The 26,412-nt window shown below is 37.5% G+C and overlaps 1 protein-coding gene across 1 annotated transcript in view; it reads right to left on the reverse strand.

Annotated features, from left to right (window-relative positions):
- The window catches only part of DARS1 (aspartyl-tRNA synthetase 1), an 82,403-nt gene that overhangs the window by 48,343 nt on the left and 7,648 nt on the right, over nucleotides 1-26,412 (reverse strand). Inside the window, exon 4 of the mRNA XM_023193747.1 lies at nucleotides 10,612-10,714. Coding sequence (XP_023049515.1) covers nucleotides 10,612-10,714 — 103 coding nt within the window. The remainder of the gene's footprint in view (nucleotides 1-10,611; nucleotides 10,715-26,412) is intronic.

Consider the following 26,412-nt stretch of genomic DNA (forward strand, 5'->3'; position numbering starts at 1 on the left):
ATTGCACAATTTTGCATAGGACAGTTTTTTCTTTTTTTTTTTTTTTGAGACAGAGTCTCGCTCTGTCGCCCAAGCTGGAGTGCAGTGGCCGGATCTCAGCTGACTGCAAGCTCCGCCTCCCGGGTTTATGCCATTCTCCTGCCTCAGCCTCTGGAGTAGCTGGGACTACAGGCGCCCGCCACCTCGCCCGGCTAGTTTTTTTGTATTTTTTAGTAGAGATGGGGTTTCACCGCGTTAGCCAGGATGGTCTCAATCTCCTGACCTCGTGATCCACCTGTCTCAACCTCCCAAAGTGCAGGGATTACAGGCTTGAGCCACCGCGCCCGGCCTAGGACAGTTATTTTTACGAATGTATACGTCACAGAGCAGAACTGACAGTACATTAGCACCACTCTACAAAAAGCTAATCTAAAAGGACACCCATCCCTAAATGTGTCAAGATCTCTTCTCCCTTGCTGTTGACGGAGCAATTCTAGGAAAGGATTTTAGTTGGTACAAGTGTCTAACAAAGAGCCTGCAATTTGATGTGTTAAGGAACAGTATTAGTTATCCAGACAAATCCTTTCAATTCTTTCCTGCATCCACAATCTTAGTAAAAGATAAATCCTTATTTTAAATTCTGAGTCTGTGGTTTTATTTTCAACATCAGTGGCATACACCACACAGCTGCTTTTTTGAATGACTTTGTGCCTTATTCCTCACAAGAGTGATACAAAGGTGCAAAATGTATTGTGTCGCGTTAATGGCAGTGCTGATAAGAAAAAAAAAGCCCAAAGCTTAAGCAAAAGTAGATGCAATTACTTATCAGATTTGCCTCTAGTGGTGTTAGGTTTCATGTTTATAACTGTCAACATTTTTATTATTGAGATTATTCAGGAAGAATAACTGTCACTGAAAACATGAAACTCTCTAGGTTCCAATTCCCTGTCCCTTTCCCTTATTTTTAGAGCATGCTTTTTAACAATAGTGTGATTCCTTAGAAGGCAGCTACTGCTTTACAGTAGAAGAGACAAACTCATTAGTGTTACAAATGGTTAAAAATAAATTCCTCCTTTGGAATTTTTAGCATGAATTTATCACTCAAACATAAAAAAAATTTTTATTATAATCAGTTCTACTTTTTATTTTTAATTTTTATTTATTTATTTATTCGTAGAGACAGGGTTTTGCCACGTTGCCCAGGTTGGTCTTGAACTCTTGGGCTCAAGTGATCCTCCTACCTCAGCCTCCTAAAGTGCTGGGATTACAGGCATGAGTCACCATGCCTGGCCCAGTTCTGTTAAAAGACTAGAGTGAGTACAGAATTTAAGACACCTTAGTCAAAACACTTAATATTTCACACCTCGATTTCCTCATTTGAAAACAAAACAAAACAAAAAAAAAAAAAAAAAGAAAAAAACAGAAAGAGAGAACAGAATCAACCTCCTCCCCACCCCAAAACAAAAAAAAGACAAAAACAGTATTTATACCTCATGGGGCTGCTGCGCGGATCAAGTGAGAAAAAAGTCTAGCACTTTGCAGCTCCACACTTAGTATATAGTAATAGTCAGCTATTACTGCTATTATTATAAGCAAACCTATTATTTCCCCTGTACATCAAATGGGGAAGATGCTGGTGACCACTGTACTGTACCTTTTGGGTCTGGTACAGGAACTAACAGAGAAGAGGCATCCAAATAAGCATAAAAATCCATGCTAGACACTGTAAAGGTTGGCAAGATAAAGCAAGTGTAGTTACTATACTGAGTTTTAATTGCAGATTAAGTTTCTTAAATATTAAAAATAATATTTCACATGCAATAAGAGTCCTGTATGTGGTAGGGGATGGGTTTTCCATGATCTTTCATCTAAAAAATATATGACACCTACTACGGAGGTCGCTGAAGAGTATCCCATCGTTATTCACATAATCTATCAACAAACCCAAGATAATGACAGAAGATGAGCAGCATAATAGTGTTACCTTTTATTTCTCGTTATTCTAGGTACCACAGATTTAAGCACCTAGAAGCACCGTATTATATTAGATAGTCACAATAAAGGCCTAAAATATAACAGAAATCCTGTATATTGATGTATTCTGATTGTGTTGTTAATAGTAGGGATAAACTTGGGAGTTGGCAGAGGCTGGGTGATGACCAAAATTTAATTCTGGATAATCGCTCATATTTTTCTAAACTATTTCCATTTATTACCACCACCAAAAAAAAAAATAATAATAATAATGGTGAAAGAGACACTATGTACATTAAGTTTTTTCATTTGCATATTTATATATCCTTATCAACAAAAACTATTAAAATTTTTAACACAGAAACTTGACTATTAAAGGTTTTCAGCAAAACTGATAAACTTTTTAGCTTTCTGATTGTCAGAAATAATGTGTTAAATTTTACTATATACTCAATGAGAAACGTACTTACAGTTCTACATAACCACCTACATTCAAATGAGTAATTTTTAAATCTTTGCAAGGATGTAATAAAGGTTAGAAAAAAGGCATTCCATAAAGTTGTTACACACCAGTTCTTCAAATAATGTACCAACATAAAATGCTTCAATGTTATAAATTAAATGTACAATTCACTGAGGCAAAGAAGTGCAAAATGCCCAAACACAAGAAACCATATATTTGCTAATTAAAACAGCATTAAAAGAACAAAAATAAAAATAAATTAGGTAAGTACTTTAAAAAATAATAAAACCACCTTTTGACAATAAAAATCTTTTTTTTTTTGGATAGGGTCTTGCTCTGTCACACAGTCTGGAGTGCTGTGGCACGATCTCGGCTCACTGCAACCTTTGCCTCCCAAGTAGCTGGGACCACAGGCTCACACCACCACACCCGGCTAATTATTTTGACTTTTTTTTTTTTTTTTTTTGAGATGGAGTCTCGCTCTGTCGCCCAGGCTGGAGTGCAGTGGCTGGATCTCAGCTCACTGCAAGCTCCGCCTCCCGGGTTTATGCCATTCTCCTGCCTCAGCCTCCCGAGTAGCTAGGACTCAGGCGCCCGCCACCCCGCCCGGCTAGATTTTTGTATTTTTTTAGTAGAGACGGGGTTTCACAGTGTTAGCCAGGATGGTCTCGATCTCCTGACCTCGTGATCCGCCCGTCTCGGCCTCCTAAAGTGCTGGGATTACAGGCTTGAGCCACCACGCCTGGCCAACTTTTATTATAGAGATGATGTTTCACCATATTGCCTAAGCTGGTCTTGAACTTCTGGGCTCAAGTGATCTGCCTGCTTTGGCCTACCAAAGTGCTGGGATTATAGGTGTGATCCACCACGCCCAGCCATATGTTTCAATTCTAAGAGAAGAACAAGCTTTGTTTATACATCAAGCAAGCATTTCTTTCAATTATAGTGAATTAGTATAGTACCACACTAGATCTCAGACTTGTGTATTTATCAGGCAAGTAGAAATAAGTGTTTGAATAAGAGTGTTAGCTTTGAAGAATGAGGTAAGATAAGCAAACAGTAACAATATATGAAGTCACATGGTTGTCAGGGAAAACCAGAGATGGACAGTATTTAAAGTGGTAAAAACAAATTTTATTCAAGACTACTGCAATAGGGGAAAACAGATCTAAGTATAGAACTGGGCTCAACTCTGAATACACCATTGGCAAGTTGAAACTTAGAGCCAAAGATGGGAACATAGTCAGTGGATGGAAAATTACTAAGAGGAGCCATCAGGGGAAAGGGGGGATTCTGGCGAAAGTGACCTAACAGGATTCTTGTTGATGGCAGGTGAGGGTGATCAGAGATCACCTGAGGGACGGTGTAGGAGGAGGAACCTGATTAGCTACGGAGGGTGATCAGATACTGACGGGAGATGACAGGGGTTGTAGTTAAAGCAACTCAGTAGGATTCTTGTCAAAACTGAACAATGCACATCTAAACATGAGGTAAAAAAGTCAAGGTTTATTGGAGCAGAAAGTTCTTTCAAAGGAATCTGAGGAGAGTTTGCTCAATGAAGGACTCTTTGTCACCAGTTAGTACAGAACTAAATCCCTGCGTTCTCTGTACCTCTATTACACTGATCTGTCCATGGGTGCTTTGCAAAAATTAAAGATTTAAATCATTCTTTAAATCATGATAACTTACTTATTTATCTATTTATTTATTTGAGACGGAGTCCCACTCTGTTGCCCAGTCTGGAGTGCAACAGCATGATCTCGGCTCACTACAACCTCCATCTCCTGGGTTTCAGCAATTGTCCTGCCTCAGCCTCCCAAGTAGCTGGGATTACAGGTGCCCACCACCACACCTGGCTAATTTTTTTTATTTGTAGCAGAGATAAAAAAATGTTGGCCAGGTTGGTCTCGAACTCCTGACCTCAGATGATCCACCCACCTTGGCCTTCCAAAGTGCTGGGATTACAGGTGTGAGCCACCACGCCCGGCCCATGATAACTTACTTTTTAAGCTAGAGTCTTGCTCTGCTGCCCAAGCTGGACTGCAGTTGCACAATCACAGCTCACTGCCTGGACCTCCTGGGCTCAGGTGATTCTCCCACCTCAGCCTCTGGAGCAGCCACGACTACAGGCACATGCCGCCATGCCCTACTAATTTTTGTTTTTTTTTTTGAGACAGAGTCTCACTCTGTTGTCTAGGCTGGAGTGCAGTGATGCAATCCTGGCTCACTGCAACCTCCACCCCCTGGGTTCAAGTGATTCTGCTGCCTCAGCCCCCCGAGTAGCTGGGACTACAGGCACGTGCCACCATGCCCAGCTAATTTTTTGTATTTTCAGTAGAGACGGGGTTTCACCATGTTAGCCAGGATGGTCTTGATCTCCTGCTCTCATGATCCGCCTGCCTCGGCCTCCCAAAGTGCTGGGATTCCAGGCATGAGTGACCACGCCTGGCCGACTAACTAAAAAAAAATTTTTTTTGTAGAGATGAGGTTTCACCACGTTGGCCAGCATGGTCTCAAACTTCTGGGCTCAAGTGAACTGCCCGTTTTGGCCTCCCGAAGTGCTGGGATTACAGGCATGAGCCACCATGCCCAGCTGTTAACTTATTTTATGAACTAATTTTTGTTCACTAAAACCCCAAGAATTTTGGGTCCAAAATAAGCGTGGTGAGAAGTACGCACTACTCAATGAGGCACAGACCAGCAGTTCTAAAACTATATGGGTTCTCTTTAGTGGAACAAAAAATGTCAACAACCCCCAGTAATCACTTAAATAAGTTCTGTCATGTTACTTAAACACCTAGAAATACCAAACTAGTGTAAATGCTTATGCTTATAGCCCTTAACTTTAAAATAGAAATAAATTTTTAAATAAAAACAAAATTCAAATTAATAAGTAATACTAAGTTTTAGTTTCACTAAAACTAAGTTGCTGACATTTGGTTTACTGAATAAAGCTTGCAGCCTTAGAGCCAGTTCCATAATTAATTTGTTTTTGTATTCTGACTTCAATACTAGGAATGTGAAAAATACCTGTTCGGTTACCTAAAACATTAACTCTGAGGTAGAGTCAGGATGTTTTAGCTTCATAATTAACCAAAATTCTGAAAAGAGTAATCTAAGAATGACAATTTAAATAAAGCATCAGCCAATCATTTTATAAAACTATCTTGCTTATGCGAAAGTTAATGTGGCATTAATTAAAATTTGTATCAAATGAATTACTGAATACCTGAAACTTAACTGGAACTAGAAATAGAAACATTTTTCTTTGCATCAAACTGTTATACTATTAGTAATCTGCTGCTCCTATACAGACAAAAAGAGAATTTAATATATCTCCTTGAATGGTACAGGCTTTTCTGAGTTCAGAATTCCTCTAAATTACCAAGTACTAGCTGGTAACCCAACTCGTTCAGCATGTGTCTCTATTCAAACTACTGTGAAACCTTCATTTGTACAGAATATGAATATCATTTGGCTTCAGCTGGCATGAATGCAATTGTAAATAAGACAGTAATGCTAATGGAGCACTAGATTCACAAGGCAGTTTTCAGTTATAAATCTGTCTTTAAAATGATATGGAATAATATAACTTTAAGATTATCATCAAAATATATACTAAAAATTTAAATATATATAATACATACATGTAAATACATATAATTCTCAGTCTAAGAATATATATGTGGATCCCTAAGAAACGAACAGAGAAACCAAACAATGAGGATACTGATGGATATGGGGTTAAGCTAAATGACAAAGAATGAAGATTAATGAATAAAGCCAATGCCTTTAAAATGAGAAGTGAAGAGAGGTCACTGCAGGCATGGAATGTCTGCCCAATCTGAAGAGTATGTACTGGGAAGCAGTGGGAAATAACACTGTAGGGAGGGAAACACCAGGTGGAATTAATCTTGGACATGGTTGGAAGTAGGAAGCCATTACAGATTTTAGATAAACTAGCACTGAAAATAAAACTTCTGGCAAGTGTGGACTTAAAGAGGGAGCAAAAAGGGCATGTATCCTTCAATAAATATTAGTTTAATAAATGACTGGACTACTTTGTCCTAAACCAAATAACATGGCAGAAAATACAAAGAACACTAACAGGAGACAAAAAAAATTGAAGCCAAATATCTTTAAAATGTCATGTGGACAGCCAGACATAAGATTTTACTCTCAAATGTTTTAGAAATTTTAGTACTGCCGTCCTTCCGGTATCATATCAGAAAATTCAATTATCTTCCATGCTTAAAAACACAGAAAGTCACGCCTGTAATCCCAACACTTTCGGAGGCTGAGGCGGGTGGATCCCACCTGAGGTCAGGAGTTCAAGACCAGTTTGAGACCAACCAACATGGTGAAACCCTGTCTCTACTAAAAATACAAAAAATAAACCGGGTGGGGTGGCGGGCACCTGTAATCCTAGTTACGAGGCTGAGGCAGGAGAATCACTTGAACCTGGGAAATGGAGGTTGCAATGACCTGAGACTGCGCCACCTTACTCCAGCCTGGGCAACAAGAGCCAAACTCCATCTCAAAACAACAACAACAAAACACAGATAAGTCCAAGTGAACTTAAGGTTTCTTCAGTTTGGTACAACAATAATGAATAACAATAATAATAACCACAGTGAATGTAGTTGGACCACAGCAGGTTATAAAATTTCTTCCTTTTAATCTGTTAATAACAAATAGAGGAATTTCTTTTTATTGCTATTTATGATTCAATAATAACCTTACACCTTAGATTTTTGTTTTTATAAGTATCAGTTCACCAAATGGTACTGCCTAAACAAGTGACCTCAAAGATAAATGTATGAAAGCTATCTTAATTTTTGCTTTCACAATGGAGTAATGCATACCCATTTTAGATAAAACACAGTAACAATTTTTAGGAAAAGGAAGTTAAAAGATGAAGAAAATCTCCATACATCTTTTCCCTAAAAAAAGTTCTAAAAAGTTCTTGCTGAAGTCTAAAAGTGGACTTCTCTTATCAAGGATCAGGATTTCTGAACTATCTTAGAAGTACAGGTTACATCACACAGAAAGGACCCATCTGGAACATAAAATTATGACCCATCTGGAACATAAAATCACGTTCCTAAGAAAATTATCTTAAGTAACTCTACAAAACTTAAAAACTCATCTTTTGCCAACGAGTCTTTGCCATAGGAATTTTCCTTTTTCACAAGATAGCAAAAGCCATTAACTCACCTACTGGTAATTACTCAGGCTTGATTGCTTAACATACTAGTGCCAAAAGTTTAATAATAGTTATCTATGTACCACATGTTGAATCTATTGTATAAAATTGGCTCCATTCACTTACATATAACCAGTGACAAGGTTTATAATTCGAAACAGCACAACCTTTTCCCACACATTGCTACTTTATATAAAGTCCATTTTTTAAAAGGACTAAAAATAGCTACATGTTCTTTGCTTAAAAAATAAAAAAAAAATCAAGTCACAATTTAGTTGTTAAGCCTGAACTGCATCTAGATCTTTATGGAGTTCCACTTCAGGAATTACAAACTCTAGGCTAAATTATCTATATTCTTCCCTTGTCTAAAAGAAAGATCACCCATGGCTGGGCGCGGTGGCTCATGCCTGTAATCCCAGCACTTTGGGCGGCCAAGGTGGGTGGATCACCTGAGGTCAGGAGTTCAAGACCAGCCTGACCAACATGGAGAAACCCCATGTCTACCAAAAATACAAAAGTAGCTGGGCGCTACTGGGGAGGCTGGGGCAGGAGAATTGCTTGAACCTGGAAGGTGGAGGTTGTGGTGAGCAGAGATCACACCATTGCACTCCAGCCTGGGCAACAAGAGTGAAATTCTGTCTCAAATAAAAAAAAAAAAAAAAAAAAAAAAAAGAAAGATCACCTGTATATCATCCCAATTGGATGAAAGCCCTTATTGAAATAATGATAAAAAGGTGTTCTTTAATTTTATGAGGGCATTAGTGAACTAAGTTCTGTCTGGGAGACCATTTGAAAGCAGCCTTTTTAGCTATTAAGCTATGGTTGACATCTGATATAGTCAATTGCCGTTACTTAGTCAAGCCCCAGGAGTTTCTGAAAAGACCTGAAATCATAAGAATAACTTATTTGTGGAGTACTTTTTATGTGTCTACTTCTAAACACATCACATGGATTAACTGTCTACTTGTCAGTAGAATGCCTCTCACTGAATATTATGGGTAAGTAGGATTTTCTTTTTTTCTTTTTTCTTTTTTTTTTTGAGACGGAGTCTCGCTCTGTCGCCCAGGCTGGAGTGCAGTGGCCGGATCTCAGCTCACTGCAACCTCCGCCTCCTGGGTTCACGCCATTCTCCTGCCTCAGCCTCCCGAGTAGCTGGGACCACAGGCGCCGGCCACCTCGCCCGGCTAATTTTTTGTATTTTTAGTAGAGACGGGTTTCACCGTGTTAGCCAGGATGGTCTCGATCTCCTGACCTCGTGATCCGCCCGTCTCGGCCTCCCAAAGTGCTGGGATTACAGGCTTGAGCCACCGCGCCCGGCCAAGTAGGATTTTCAAAAGGCTTTTCCACTGGAATCTTTAGGAACATAACACTGAGGTTATAATGCAGTTTAATGGAAAAATGTATTCTCTATGTAACTGTCAGCTTCATGTCTCAGTTTTCAGAACCAAATAATTATACAAAAGACGATGACTAAAAAAGTTGTTTGTTGATTTGAGGTTGACTTTTTTCCAGTATTTTTCAGTATATTTAACAGAATTTAGGATCTATGTCTGTAGTTTCCAGGACCATCTTTTTTTCTTTTATAGAAGGCTCTCTGTGCAGATTAAATTTCTAGGGACCAAGCTCATTTACGTTTGACTTCATAGGATACACACTAACCTTAAAAGGGTGGAAGACAAATGCACCCCACAAGCACACACTCTTAACTAGGAGACAAAACAAGCAAACCTAATTACCAGAAGACACATGCAGAAGAAAAGTGGTTGTCTTTGGGCAGCAGGATAGGGAGATAGGGAGAGGTGGGGCTACTGTACTAGGAGTACTAAAATACTACTGATCTCATCAATGACTTAATTCATGGCACTGAAGTTCTGAAACCTGAGTGCAGGTATTACTATGATGTAATGAAACTGATTTTGATAAATACCTAAATCAAAACCAGCTGCTCAGCATCTTTTATATGTGTAACATTGTGCTAGAGGGTCAAGGGAGGGCTAAAAGCTAAATTAGGATATTGAATTAGATAATTTTTAAGTTTCTTTCCAATTCTAAAATTCATAATTCCATCTGTATTAACTCATCTTAGAAAGCATGCATCTAAAGAGCAAAGATTTAAAAAAAAAAATAGAAAAAATATATCATTTACTCTGATTGAATTCTTTCTGTTAAAAAAACTTACACCTATAAAATTACTTTATTACTTAAAACATAAAGACCATACATTTTCCCATGTTTTCTGAGATCATTATCATGGAAATAAAATTCTGATGAAATTGAAAAAAACATGAAACAAAATTAGCCACATCATCATTACCAAGTAAAACAGCTCTCATCACCTTAGAGCCACTGCACGCACAACCACACTTCTATCTCTATATCCGCCTCCTGTAAGCTGAACAAAACAATGTGCTGCTTCTACGGGAACTCTGGGCCAGATAGCTCAGACTTTTACAGGAGGAAAAAGTAAGTTTTACCTTTTTTCTCCTAAACCCTTTTGGTGTCAAAGCTAAAAGTTGTAACACATTTGTTTTACTTCCTTCTGGAGGAAATCATTTGCCAAACTACATTCTTTTATTTTATATACTTTTATTTTTTGGTTAGAAAACTTGTTGCTCAATATGCAAATCTCAAACTGGGGGAGGCAGGGAGGGAGGGAACGAGGGAGGAAATGAAGTTCAATAAACACAACAAAATAAAGTTGCTCTGCTATGTTGAGGCTGCCAGGCTTTTTGTTACCCTACTTGAAAGTAAATGTGACTTGTCTGTAGAGAGTGCTGCTTCAGCAGTTCCAAATGAATTTCAAGCCTGTGCTCCATATTTTCTCTTTTGTAAGTTTAATGTATTCAGCAACACTGAACTGACAATTTAAATAACTACATTTTTAAACAAACGAAGCATTGATGTTAATGTATGAAAATGGTCCAAACCCCTGGGAGTCTTGGTTCCCACCATTGTTTATTCTGACAACAGGATATAATTGCTTACTTACTTGGCAGCAAATTTAACCATCTGCTTGCTTGCATGGTCTCCCACCGCCACAAGAGCCTGGACATTAAACTGCTGCTGACGTAGGACTAAGAAGCACTGTTTCCCTAAAAAAGACAGAAAGAACACAAATGTATTAAGGACACACAACTTCAGGTTTTACAAAGAAGGAAAATGCTCTTTACTTTAAAACTAGGCCAAAATGTACTACACTCATCAGGCACACACACATGTGTATCCTATCCATTCGGCTTCCAAGCCAAAATACTCACACTCAACTAACAATCCTTAAAGAAACTCAAGTTCCTATGATGAGTAACAAGAAATGCTTTTAACTTGTTATAAGAACACAGGCAAATCACCAATTTCAAAAAAACTTCTAAATCAAGAAAATTATTTTGTCATTGCATTGATTTATTAAACAAATTTCAAGTAACTTGAGATCACTTTCAACGTTCATTCAATAATTAGTATATTCTACATGCAAAGGCACTGTACTACTATGGAAGTCTCAATACTGCAACCATGAAAGTGCTAACACAGTGCTTAAAAACAAGGACACAAACACTCTATGGGGGCGGTCCATCTACAGAGTTTCTTCCTACCAAAGTGCATTTTAAACAGCATTTAAATTGACAGGCTAGTACCTTTCATGTTCTACGTTCTTCATTTTTCCTTTATCGTCTTCCTAGTCCTTCATATTTTATAAGAGCCTCACACTTTTTTTTGTTACTCCAAATAACTTACATTGTCTATAAAAGATCATTTTCTTCAAGCCCTATAACCAGTTTTATTTTTACATATCCTGGGCCTCTTTATTCCTCCTCCTTTTATAAAGAACTGTCACTCCTTATTCTTAACCTTCTGAAAAACATTATTCATAGTATATATCATTTATTATGTTTCCTTGTGACATCCCTTTTCCTCCAAAGCAGACCCTTCTTAAGTCTCTGATCAAATTCTGGGAAATTACTTCCTCATAAAAAAGGAGTTAATCTCTCCAAGACCACTTCTCACATCAGATTGTCTTGTAAAACATCAAAAGAAGATTTTGTTTTTTAAACTGAGCATTATCTTTTACATTTAGAATGGGCCTTAACAAAAAAAAAAAAAAAAAAAGAAAAAGGAAAGCAAAAATACAAGCAGTCTTACAGTTACTACTTTCAACATACAGTATTTTGAAATGCAAATCAGACAGCAATCGCAAGTTAAAAAAGACAGGTTGCAAACAAAGTATCAACACAGACATAATCTATTTACTTTGGAGTCATATATGACTGGTAGGTTTTTAACCACTAAAAAACACTCTTAATTTTCCTTTTTCCTTTGGAGGATGATCCAGTCACAAAGTAAAATCCTAAAAAACAAAGTTGTATTAATGAAACAAATTCAAAAGAATTAAAAAATACTGGATGGACAAAAGTTACTACCACAGAGAAACTTGCAGATGAATAAAAATAACATTTTCCTAGGAACTACTATTGAAATCACAGCCACACGTTACCCCACTTAGAAAAGTATGTTACTGTGAAATGGAAGATAATGTGCATACGACAGTGCTAGGCTAAGCCATAATTTAGTCAGAGTGTACTCTAACAGTGCAGACAGAAGCAGCACCGACCTAGCTGCCTCACAAAGCCATCCAGTGATGAATTTCAGGGCTACACAAAGACCCTGGAGAAAGAATGGAGAACTTTAAAGGACTTACAAAGGGTGAGCACAGGAAAAGACTATGGGTCAGCACTAGGGGGTAACAATTAGTGTTAAATGTCTGGTAGAAAAAAAACCAAAAGGCTTTGAAATCAAAAGGTCTGGTATCATATCCTATCACTTCCTATGAAGGGGCCTGTGGGAAAATTATTAAACCACTTTATATCTCAGTTCTTCATCTGGAAAATGGAGATGGTAATAGTCATGGGGTTTTCTCCCATAATCATGAGGATTTTATAAGATGTTTAAAGTTGAGATGGAACCCAATTAATGTTAACTATTAATGACTTTTTTTTTTTTTTGAGATGGAGTTTCGCTCTTGTTGCCCAGGCTGGAATGCAATGGCGCAATCTCAGCTCACTGCAACTTCTGCCTCCCGGGTTCCAGCGATTCTCTTGCCTCAGCCTCCTGAGTAGCTGGGATTATATAGGCACGCACCACCAGGCCTGGCTAATTTTTGTATTTTTAGTAGAGATGTGGTTTCACCAGGTTGACAAGGCTGGTCTTGAACTCCTGACCTTAGGTGATCCACCTGCCTCAGCCTCCCAAAGTGCTGGGATTACAGGCATGAGCTCACTGCAACCTCCACCTCCTGGGTTCAAGCAATTCTCCTGTCTCAGCCTCCTGAGTAGTTGGGACTACAAGTGCCCGCCACCACACCTGGCTAATTTTTTATTTTTAGTAGAGATGGGGTTTCACCATATTAGTCAGGCTGGTCTCGAACTCCTGACCTCAGGTGATCCACCCACCTTGGTCTCCCAAAGTGTTGGAATTATAGGTGTGAGCCACCACACCCGGCCTTAAAGATTATTATTAGTAACACCACTACCACTGACTACTTATTTGATGATTGATTATCACTCCTGTTTCGCAGCTGGATGTAGTTTTGTATATACAAAAACTACACAGGGCGCTGGGAACACAAACATAAATATTTGTTAGAAAATCATGATAGACTATTACATGAGGAAACAGTGATAAAACCATATGTAATGTGTAATCCCAATTTTGTTTATGTAAGAAGTATAAGATTGATCATATAGGGAAAAAAACCACCAAAATGTGGCTACCAATGAATGGTGAAATTATAGGAAACTGTTCTGTCCCTGTATTTTTCTGTATTTTCTGAACTTTCTACAATAAATATGAACTACTTTTGTAATCAGAATATAAAATTTTTAAGAGAACTATACACTCAGAGGTAGGTATAGAAGAAAGGGAAGGGCTGCAAAGGAACTTTGGCCAAGTTCAAAATTAAACACAAGCAGGAAGTAGAACCTGGGAAGTTTTAGGCAGCTAAATATAGGAGCAAATGTACCTCCTAAGATTTGTACGCCTGCTAGAGAATAGAAATGAAATCAATGGTTCTAAGTGAAGGCCAGTCACAGTGGCTCATGCCTGTAATCTCAGCACTTTGGGAGGCCAAGGTGGGCAGATCACTTGAGGTCAGGAGTTCGAGACTAGGTTAGCCAATGTGGTAATGTGGTGAAACCCCATCTCTACTAAAAATACAAAAATTAGTCGGGCATGGTGGCAGGTGACTGCAATCCCAGCTACTTGGGAGGTTGAGGCTGGAGAATTGCTTGAACCCAGGAGATGGAGGTTGCAATGAGCTGAGATTGTGTCACTGCACTCCAGCCTGGGTGACAGAGCAAGACTCCATCTCCAAAAAAAAAAAAAAAAGTGAAGTGAAGAATGTTCATTATACCCTTTAAATGTTTACTGTGCTTATTAGATTTAATTCTAAAAATTATTTTTTTCTTATTAAAAAAAGGCAACAGATGGGGGAGGAAAGGAATGAAGTAGAGAGACCAGTCTATGAGGATACTATTTTATAAAAACCTATATAGTATGTAAAAGTGTGCCAGTACAAAAAACAACCAGATCAATAGAACATAAGAAAAAACTGATAATAGACCCCATTAGATAAAGGAGATCCTAATTCTAAACAGAATTCACGAGATTACAAAATTTAAATAAACACCCTAACAAATACAAAAACTGAGTAAAAAATGGAACTGAATATTAAACTATAACATGGAGGAAGGGAGAACTTCCTAAGTTTAAGAATGAAAGAACATCTATATACAAAAATAAATCAAAGGAAAAATAACACTGAGAAAAAATAAGTGCTGAATGACGTATAACCTATATAAGTTAATCTTTTTAATACATAAAGATCTTAAAGATTTCTGAGAAAAGAACACTGAGATCCCAATAGATAAACAGACAATAGACCAAAACAGATAATCTGAAGGAAAAAGAAGAAAACCATAGTAAGTAAATACAGCATAAGGAAAAAATGTTACTGGTAATGAAAGTAATGCAAGTTGAAGCAAACAACAACAGATTACCTCTCAAATGAGCAAAGATTAAAAAAATACAAAATATAAAATCGAATATTACTCAATGCTTGGGAGAATTAGAACGGTAAAACTGTTCCTTTATAACTTGCCGAAGGCAGGGTAAACTTGTGTAATGCTTCTGGAGAACAACTTGGCAATAAGCATTAAAACACTTAAAAACATTATCTTTGACTCAATAAATACATTTCTTGGAATATATGTTAAGGAAATTGAAATGGAACTACTTGTGACTAATGCTATGGTCCCCAAGCTTTCTATGTTCAAAGCACTTTCAAATACAAGAACCTTAATGGTCCACTTAAAATGATTTTTAAAGGACTCAAGAAAACAATCAGTACTGGCTTCCTGGTAAATAGAACTGTCCACTCAGACTACTTCTCTATGAAGCACTTTTGAGACCAAGTTCTTGTCATGTATTAGGAAACAAAATTGTTCTTTCTTTGGCTCTAGCTGGTGACACACTGTACTGCATGATTACCTTAGTTCCTTGTTTTACAAGCCACTACATTCCACATGCTGAGAGATACATAGGAGCAGTGTGTACATGTTCCTTTTTGTGCAAATTAAAAAAACAAAAAATATGGTCATGTCTGTAAATGTATCTATTTTTTTCCTGCAAGAACACACAAGAAAAAACAGTGGCTATTTTGCAGGGAAGAGACTGTTGTGAGATGGAGGAGACAGAATTGTGAGACCTCTACTTCCATATCTTTTTCTACTATTGGAATTTTTATTTTTACCATACCCATACATTACTTTTTATTTTAAGAAGCAAATACATAATTCCTCGGTTTAGTAAAAAGTTCTCACTTCAAAAGCTGGTACATGAACTTTAGAGGGCAGGTTAATCAACTGCTAAATATTATTCATCTTTCTTCTTGGAACTTTCCAACACAAAAGACAGTTTATAGAAAAGTCAGTGTTCAAAACAGCTGAATAAACTATCTTTTGATATTTTATTTGTTTTTGTTTTGTTGAGACAAGAGTCTTGCTCTGTTGTCCAGGCTGGAAAGTAATGGCACGATCTCAGCTCACTGCAACCTCTGCCTCCTGGGTTCAAGGGATTCTCCTGCCTCAGTCTCCTGAGTAGGTGGGATTACAAGCATGCACCACCATGCCTAACTAATTTTTAATTTTTTAAATAGAGATGGAGTTTCGCCATGTTGGCGAGGCTGGTCTCGAACTCCTGACTTCAAGTGATCCACCTGCCTCAGCCTCCCAAAGTGTTGGGATCACAGGCCTGGTCTATCTTTTGATATTTTAAATTTAAATTCTTAACACTTAAAACTTTGTGCTGCATTTTGATTGCTGACTTTCAGCTTGCTAAGCCCCCGGATTCATTATTTAGATAATGTACCTTAACTTCCTGATATCCAACATTAATATTTTCCTTCATCATTTGTATTAATCAATTAGGGATTAAAACAACAAAGATCTAAACATTCTAAAGTATTTTCCACTTATTATTTCCCCTGAAATGTTCCTGCATAGATTTAAGTTGAAGTTATTTTGGAAGTGTAAGTTTTTAGCAAGAATAGTGTCAAAATAATTATCTTGCGCCGGTGCCTTCCACATGGTATGTGTAAAACTTGAAAGGAACGACAGACATTCCAATTACTCTTTCAATATGCAGACTTAAGCTCATATGTTTCACGCTTGAAAGACATTAATTTTAAGCATATCATTAGGGTAAGAAATTTATCATTGCTCCTATTTAAAACACTTCACTTTAGGGATGTTATATATAAATCTACTATAAGAAATCCGATTTCTATTTTAAAAAATGTCTGAAACGCTGCCCTTAAGGAAAAAATATACAGGCTTTTTTTTCTTTTTCTTTTTTTAATATGAAGAGACTCTTATTTTTGCATTTATAGGATTCTAATTGTCATACTCTTGACACTAGGATTTTGACACTTCCATTTCCTTATTCATAGTTTCTCAGGGCTTTGCTCTACTGGAAATTGCCACTATGAGTTGCTCCTTCAAGCCCAGCTTTAATGTTATTACTCCTGGGGTTAAAGCACACAAACGATCCCAAGTAAGTCATATTTATTGATACGATTTTTCGTACATAAGGTATAGGAAGAAGAGGGTACTAGCAATCGGGTTTTTGCAAATCCAGAGCACAAGATTTTATTCTTAAAGACAATCTATGGCCAGGGGCAGTGGCTCACATCTGTAATCCCAGCACTTTGGGAGGCCAAGGTGGGTGGATCACCTGAGGTCAGGAGTTCAAGACCAGCATGGCCAACATGGTGAAACCCCGACACTACTAAAAATATAAAAATTAGCTGGATGTGGTGGCGCATACCTGTAGTCTACTTGGGAGGCTAAGGCAAGAGAATCGCTTGAACCCAGCAGGTAGAGGTTGCAGTAAGCTGATGTCACACCACTGCACTCCAGCCTGGGCAACAGCAAGTCTCTGTTTCAAAAAATCCAAATAAAGATAATCTACATTGGCAGAAATAAAAAACACAATCACTACTGACAAGTGTCTCAGTACATTTTCTGTTGCTTATAACAGAATATCTGAACTTGGGTAATTTATATGGAAACAAACTTATTTTTTTAAAGTTCTGGAGGCTGGCCGGGCGCGGTGGCTCAAGCCTGTAATCCCAGCACTTTGGGATGCCGAGACGGGCGGATCACGAGGTCAGGAGATCGAGACCATCCTGGCTAACACGGCGAAACCCCGTCTCTACTAAAAAAAATACAAAAAACTAGCCGGGCGACGTGGCGGGCGCCTGTCATCCCAGCTACTCGGGAGGCTGAGGCAGGAGAATGGCGTAAACCCGGGAGACGGAGCTTGCAGTGAGCTGAGATCCGGCCACTGCACTCCAGTCCGGGCGACAGAGCGATACTCCGCCTCAAAAAAAAAAAAAAAAAAAAAAGTTCTGGAGGCTGGGAAGTCCAAAGTTGAAGGGACACAACTTGTAAGTGCCTTCTTGCTGGTGGGGACTCTGCAGAGTCCTAAGGTGGCAGAGGGCATCAAGGTGAGAAGCTGAGTATGCTAGTTTAGGTCTCCTTTTAAAGTCACTAATGCCACTCCTGTGATAATCCATTCATGGGGGCGAGAGCCCTCATGACCTAATCACCTCTTAAAGGCCTCCCCTTTCAACAATGCCACACTGGGGATTAAGCTTTTTTTTTCTTTGAGACAGAGAGCCTCACTCTGTCGTCCAGGCTGGAGCGCAGTGGTGCAATCTCAGCTCACTGCAATCTTTGCCTCCCGGGTTCAAGTGATTCTCATGCCTCAGCTTCCCGGGTAGCTGGGATTACAGGCATGCGCCATGATGTCCAGGCATTTTTTCTATTTTTAGCAGAGATGGGGTTTCCCCATGTTGGCCAGGCTGGTCTTGAACTCCTGGGTTCAAGTGATCTGCCTGCCTCAGCCTCTAAAGGTGCTGGGATTACACATGTGAGCCACCATGTCTGACTGGCATTAAGTTTCAGTAAGAGTTTTGCAGGGGAAAAATAATGAAACCATGGCAGCAAGGATGTGGAGAAAGTGGTACTGTGACATACCTGTGAGAATATATTTGAATACAACCTCTTCGGAGGATGATCTAGTATTAGAAATTTTAAAAATGCATATGCATGCCCTTTAGCCCAGCAATTTCATTTCTACATACCCATCTTGGAGAAATACTACCTCGTGTAGATCTGTAACTACTTATCATGGAAGGGTTTCCAAGAAACACTGTTAATTATTTTTAAAAGTTGAAAAATAATACGTAAAGTATAACAAGGCATATTAAACATACACCCAAAATAAAACAAACTGTGTGTGTGTGTATGTATGCGTGCACACACGCATTACAAAGATTTGGAAAGATACTGAACAAACTAAAAATGAATAATAAAAAAAAGAATGAATAGAAAAGGCTGGGGCAGAGGATAGGTAGTATAGTAGAAAAAAGGGAGTATCATTATTTCTGTATTCTTTTAAAGATTCATGTGAAAGTATTAATGTATTATTTGAGTAACTTACATAAGTATTGTAACTTAAAAATAGGATTTTCCAGTTAAAAATCATGAAAATCAGATTATAGATGCAAAATTCCACAAAAAGTAAGTTACACAAGCACTATACTAAAAAAAAAATCACTCGCACCTTTGCCAAATAAAAATGGTTCAACATTATAAAATACATTATTGTAAATCACTACAATTACATAAAGTTGATTCTCGTTATTTATAGAAGTTACGTTCTACAGAGCTGCCACAATACTGAATTAGGGCATACTGAATCATTGCTCCTGAGGGAAGTTTAGGGTTAGGTTTCTTCATGCTTATGGTCACAATATTTTTGCCAACTGATTAACACATAACCTTTTTTTGTGTGTTTCTGTTTCAAGATACCTTAATATGTATTGTTGAGTCATTAACACAACTCATAGCCAAGGGCACTATAATTCATTCCTAAACAAAGCATATCTAAACACAGGTATTTTCTCCTTAAGAGAACAGCACAGTCTTCTTGTGCTTGTAACTTTAGAAACATTTGAGAACCATACTTGTGGGCCATTTTAAAAGGCAAAAGCAAGCTGGGCACAGTGGTGCATGACTATAGTCCCAGCTACTTGGGAGGGTGAGATGGAAGGATTGTATGAGGCCAAGAGTTGGAGGCTGCAGTGCACTACAATCACACTTGTGAATAACCACTGGCTACTATGAGCAACTATATGCCAATTAAGTCGGAAAATCTAGAAGAAATGGACATTTCTAGATACATACAACCTACCCAGATTGAACCATGAAGAAATCCAAAACCTGAGCAGACCAGTAAAAAATAACAAGATTGAAGCTGTAATAAAAAGTCTCCCAATAAAGAAAAGCCCAGGACCTGATGGTTTTACTGCTGAATTCTACTAAACATTTAAAGGACTCACACCAATCCTACTCAAACTGTTCCAAAAAACACAGGAAGAGAAAATACTGCTTAACTAATACCCTGGCACCAAAACCAAAAACACATCAGAAAAAGAAAACTACAGACCACTATCTCTGATAAATACTGATGCGAAAATCCTCAACAAAATACTAGCAAAACCAAATTCAACAATACATTAAAAAGATCATTCATCATGACCAATGGGATTTATCTCAGGGATGTAAGGACGTTCAACATATACAAATCAATCAGTGTAATACATCATATCAACAGGATGAAGGACAAAAACCATATGATCATTTCCAACTGATGCTAAAAAAGCAGCTGAAAAAGTTCAAATCCCTTCATGATAAAAACTCCCAAAAAACTGGGCATAGAAGGAACATACCTCAACATAATAAAAGCCATATAAGACAGGCACACAGCTAGTATTGTGCTGAATGGGGAAAAACTAAAATCCTTTTCTCTTAAATCTGGAACACGACAAGGATGTCCACTTTCACCACTGTTATTCAACATAGGACTAGAAATCTTAGAGCAATCAGATAAGAGAAAGAAACAACGGGTATCCAAATTGGAAAGGAAGAAGTAAAATTATCCTTTTTTGTAGATGATATGATCTTATATTTGGAAAAACCTAAAGACTCCAGCAAAACCTATCAAAACTGATAAATTCAGTAATCAGTAAAGTTGAAGGATACAAAATCAACATATAAATGTCAGTAGCATTTCTATATGCCAATTGTGAACAATGTCAGAAAGAAATTTTAAAAAGTCCATATACAATAGCCACAAATAAAATTAAATACCTAGGAATTAACCAAAGAAGTGAAAGATCTCTAAAAACTATAGAACACTATTGAAAAAAATTGAAGAAGAAACACAAAAAATGGAAAGATATTCCATGTTCATGGATTGAAAGAATCAATATTGTTAAAAATGTCCATACGACTAAAAGTAATCTACATATTCAGTGCAATCCCCATCAAAATGCCAAAGACATTCTCCACAGAAATAGAAAAATAAAATCCTAAAATTTACATGGAATCACAAAAGACCTAGAATAGCCAAAACTATGCTGAGCAAAAATAATAAAACTGGAGGCACACTACTTAACTTCAAATTATACTACAGAGCTATAGTAACCAAAAACAACATGGTACTGGCAAAAAAACAGACACACAGATCAGTGGAACAGAACAGAGAGTTCAGAAGCAGATCCACACATCTACAGTAAACTCATTTTTGACAAAGGTATCAATAACACACATTGGGGAAAATACAGTCTTTTCAATAAACGGAAGAGAAAACTGGGAAAACTGGATATCCACATACAAAAGACTAAAACTTGATCCCATCTCTTACCTTATATAAAAATCAAATCACAATGAATTGAAGACTTAAATCTAAGACTTCAAACTATAAAACTACTACAACAAAACATTGGGGAAACTCTCTAGGACACTGGTCTGGGCAAAAATTTCTTGAGTAATACTCCACAAGCACAGGTAACCGAAGTAGAAATGGACAAATGGGATCACATCAAGTTAAAAAGCTTCTGCACAATAAAGGTAACAATCAACAAAGTGAAGAGACAACCCACAGAATGGGAGAAAGTATTTACAAACTACCCATCTGATGAGGAATTACTAACTAGCATACATAAGGTGCTCAAGCAACTCTATAGGAAAAAAAACTAATACAATTTTAAAATGGGCAAAAGATTTAGACATTTCTCAAAAGAAGACATACAAATGGCAAACAGGCATCTGAAAAAGTGCTCATCACCACTGATCTTCAGAGGAATGCAAATCAAAACTACAACGAGGTATCATCTCCCTCTAGTTAAAAAGGCTTACATCAAAAAGTCAAACAAATGCTGGTGAGGATGTGGAGGAAGGAGAACCCTGGTACACTGCTGGCGGAAATGTAAATTAGTACAATCACTACGTAGAACAGTTTGGAGGTTCCTCAAAAAACTAAAAATAGAGTTACCACATGATCCAGCAATCGCACTGTTGGGTACATACCCAAAAGAAAGGAAATCAGTGTATCGAAGAGATATCTGCACTCTCATGTTTACTGCAGCACCATTCACAACAGCCAAGATTTGGAAGCAACCTAAGTATCCATCAACAGATGAATGGATAAAGAAAATGTGGTACATATACAAAATGGAGTACTATTCAGCCATAAAAAAGAATGAGATCCTAACATCTGCAACAACATGGATGGAACTAGAGGTCATTTTAAGCGAAATAAGCCAGGCACAGAAAGACCAAAATCACATATTCTCACTTACTTGTGGGATCTAAAAATCAAAACAATTGAACTCATGGAGATAGAGAACAGAAAGATAGCTACCAGAGGCTGGGAAGGGTAATAGGGGTTGAAGGTGGGGGGTCCTGGGGATATTAATGGGTACCAAAAAAAAAAAAAAAAGGATAAGACCTAGTATTTGATAGCAGAACAGGGGGACTATGGCCATTAATAATTGTACATTCAAAAATAACTAAAAGAATGACTGACTGTTGTGGTGGCTCATAGTTGTAATCCAAGCAGTTTGGGAGGCCGAGGTGGATGGATTGCTTGAGCTCATGAGTTTCAGACCAGCCTGGGCAACATGGCAAAACCCCATCTTTACAAAAAAAAAAAAAATTAGCCAGGCATGGTAACATGTGCCTGTAGTCCCAGCTACTCAGGAGGCTGTGGGAGGATGGCTTGAGCCTGGGAGTCGGAGGTGCAGTGAGTGGAGATCACACAGCTGGACTCCTGCCTGGGCCATAGAGCCAGACCTTGTCCCAAAAAAATAAAATTTAAAAAATAAAAATAACTAAAAGAATATAACTGGATTGTATGTAACACAAAGAATAAATGCTTGAGGGGATGAATACCCGATTTTCTATGATGTGATTATTACACATTGCATGCCTGTTTCAAAATATTTCATGTATTTCATAAATATATACACCTACTATGTACCCACATAAATTTTTTAAAAGTCTTTTTTAAAAGGCATAAATGTGGCATTAAACAGACTGTGAAAGGGACGCTTGTTTACAGTATGAGAGCTGAAACAAGAAGGCAGAGCATTACTGTGTTTGACTTTAATTGGGAATGTGTGTACTGGATGATGCAAATATTCTGCCACTCTGCACACATACAGGTCTGGCATGACCGAGAATGACCACAAAAGTGCCACAAGTGTTCACACGGGGGTTATAAATACATTTTAGCCAGTAGGTGAATTTGTGAATACACAATCCATGAATAATGAGGATCAACTACATTAAAATTTATTTTATTACACAGAAAATTTCCAACAAACACAAAAGCAGAGTGAATAGTATAATGAACCTCTCTGCATATACACTAAATAACACAATTATATTTTGAAGGGAAGAAATTCTAGAAAAAGTTCTAATAAAATTCAGCATCTCCTGGTGACAAACAGAAAACTTGGATGAGAAAATAATTACTTTTAATCTGCTTTTTAAAACTTTGTCATTTATTTTCTGATGACATTTTATGTAAAACCCTAAAGTCAAAATAATTCATCTAGAACTTGAATTTCCACTCTTTCAAAAATTCTTCATTGTATGAATCCCTGAAGTACTAGAGAACCTACTGGTATTGCAAGGAGAAACAACAAGAAATGAGATTCAAACATCTGAAAGAAAATGACATAATGATCATTATTTGTAATGCCTCTCTTCCCCTCAAAAAATTGAAATGCAAACAGACTTGGAGAAAATTATTTGTTCTTTTTTAACAAAAATGCAAACAGGACAAGAACAAACAATATACAAAAGAAGTTCAAAATAGTTAACATATCAGGAAAAGAAGTTTAATCTAACCAATGAGTGAAACACAAATTAAAGCAACAATGGATAAACCTGAACTTTACACAAATGGGAAAAATATAAGTAAATAAATATAGCCATACTATTAAATACTATGAAACCATTAAAAAACAATGATGCAGCAATACTACACGCACAGACATGAAAAGATGTCCAAAAGATAAAGACAAGTCCAGGTTTTAAAATAATACAGATTATTATAAAAATTTTAGTTCAAACACACATATACACTCATACTGACCCTCAACTTCCCCATAAAAACAAATCTGAGGCCGGGCATGGTGACTGAAGCCTGTAATCCCAGCACTTTGGGAGGCAGGCAGATCACCTGAGGTCAGGAGTTTGAGACCACCCTGGCCAACATGGTGAGACCCTCATCTCTATTAAAACTACAAAAATCAGCTGGGCATGGTGGCGCCTGCCTGTAGTATTAGCTAATTGGGAGGCTGAGGCATGAGAATCTCTGGACACCAGGAGGCGGAGGTTGCAGAGATCACACCACTGCACTCCAGCCTGGGTGACAGAACAAGACCCTGACTCAAAAAACAAACAAACAAACAAACAAAAAACCCCATCTCTACTAGAAATACAAAAATTAGCTGGATGTGGTGGCAGGTGCCTGTAATCCCAGCTACTTGGGAGGCTGAGGCACGAGAATCACTTCAACCCAGGAGGAGGAGGTTCCAATGAGCCGAGATCACCTCACTGCACGCCAGCCTGAGTGACAGGGCGAGACTCCACCTCAAACAAACAAACCAAAAAAACCCCACAAATCTGCAAAGAAGGATTACAGTCAGTTTTCCACTTTATACCTGATTTAATTCTATAATGCTTGAGTATTTTACAAAAAATGGTTACTTTTATAATCTAGAACAAATTTTTCTATTTTGCAAATTAAAAATATTGTAAATGATCATGTAGAGCTACATAAAATACTGATATAGCATATGAACTCATTTTTGTAAAAGAAAAAGTTTCAATTTTTGTTTAAAGTGATTTCTATCATTTCAAACTTTCACAGTGTTTTTATTCCCTTGGGAGAACAAGTGAATTAGACTTTCTGCTTTATTCTTTAGTTTTTGTGCTGTTTGAATTTTAAAATAGTGCATTAGTTTTCAGTTAAAAGAAAAAAGGTTATTTCCATTTAGCCCCTCCAAAATTCCCCAATACCCATAAATAATTTATTTTTTTGAGACAGAATAACAGTTAATACACAAATAAAAAGTGCTATGAAATTCCTAAATTAAAAACTCTTAAGAAAGTTTTAAACCTTTCAGTCTCTTCATAACATTGACACTCATAAACTCTCCCTATCCGCCCACCATTATTAGCTCGTATCATCAATAAAGTCCTTACACCTTGCAATTTGTTTCAGGTTTTAAGGCAGGAGGCACTATCAATTAAGAGACTGAAATAATTTGTCACAAATGGAAAAAAAAAAAACCACTAGCAGATGGTACAGGAAGAACATTCTCAAATCTGAAAATCTGCAATGTTTCGAAATCCAAAAACTTTTTGAGTGCCTCAAAAAAAATGCTTATTGGAGCATTTTGGATTTCAGATTTGGGATGCTCAGCCAGTAATGCAGATATTTCAAAAAAAAAAAAAAAAAAAATCCAAAATCCAAAACACTTCCAGTCCGAAGTATGCTGGATAAGGGATACTCAACCTGTGTATTTTTTCACTTATGTGATGCTTCCTATTTACGTGCTGATCTCAATTAGAGTGAGCTACTGGACAGCAAGAATAAGACCCAGAAGACAATGCTCTATTATTTGTGTATAAAACATCTATTTTATTCATCTATTATTTGGTAGGTTTCTTATTATGTGTTGTGTACCAAACAAAGCAAGAAAATAAGCAGTAGCACCTTCTAAGAGCTGACAACAGGAAATAAGACACATAAAAAACTACAATGGAAGGCAAGTAACTGTCATGCTCATTAACATGACTCAATTATTGAAGGCTTACACTGCACCAAACATAGAGCTAAATACTTTATAAAATATTACTACATAACATCTTATAAGCCAGGTATTAATATATACTTGTTTTAAGAGAAGACACTGAGGATTGGAAAGGTTATGCAGTTTGCCTGAACAGATTGTAAGCACAAATCCAGGATTCAAACACAGATCTGTCTCACTGAAAAGGTCTTATTCATAACCACTGGGAAGTATCACTCACTTACGTGTTTTAAGTGCTGAGAAGAAAGAGACATGGCAGTCATAAAATAAAGGGATGGGTATGAAGGGAAATAGTCTTGGTTCAGGCTTACTTGTAGCATGCATTCTATCTTTTAATTTGCTAAATTACTATGTTTAGGAAACAAAGTGCCCAATTTGGACAGAACAAAGGCTCCCAGTATAATGGGAGACAGATGAGTAAATGAAGGATTATAATACAATGTGACTACTGGCAGAATAAATGGCCCAACCTTTCAGGAAGGCAAATCAACATTATTTGAAAATTTAAAACTCCACCAGTACTCTTCTCAAAGTTCATCAGTATTGATCAGGGGAGGACACTGAAAGAATAGACAAACTCTTAACAGTGGTGGCCCTAAGAGTGAAATATATGTATAAAGTACTGGAATTTAAAAAATAATAGGCATATATTAATTCTACAATAAAAAAATTATAAAACACAATTAAGAAATGCTCTATCGGCTGGGCGCGGTGACTCATGCCTGTAATCCCAGCACTTTGGGAGGCCAAGGTGGGAGGATCTCCTGAGGCTGGGAGTTCAAGATCAGCCTGGCCGGCATGGTGAAACCCTGTCTCTACTAATAATACAAAAATTTGCCAGCATGGTGGTGCATGCCTGTAATCCCAGCTACTTGGGAGGCTGAAACAGGAGAATCACTCAAACCCTGGAGGCGGAGGTTGCAGTGAGCCGAGATCGTACCACAGCACTCTAGCCTGGGTGACAGAGCAAGACTCCGTCTCAAAAAAAAAAAAAAAGAAAAA

Source organism: Piliocolobus tephrosceles, chromosome 11, assembly GCF_002776525.5.
Source record: "Piliocolobus tephrosceles isolate RC106 chromosome 11, ASM277652v3, whole genome shotgun sequence".
NCBI classification, from domain to species: Eukaryota; Metazoa; Chordata; class Mammalia; order Primates; family Cercopithecidae; genus Piliocolobus; species Piliocolobus tephrosceles.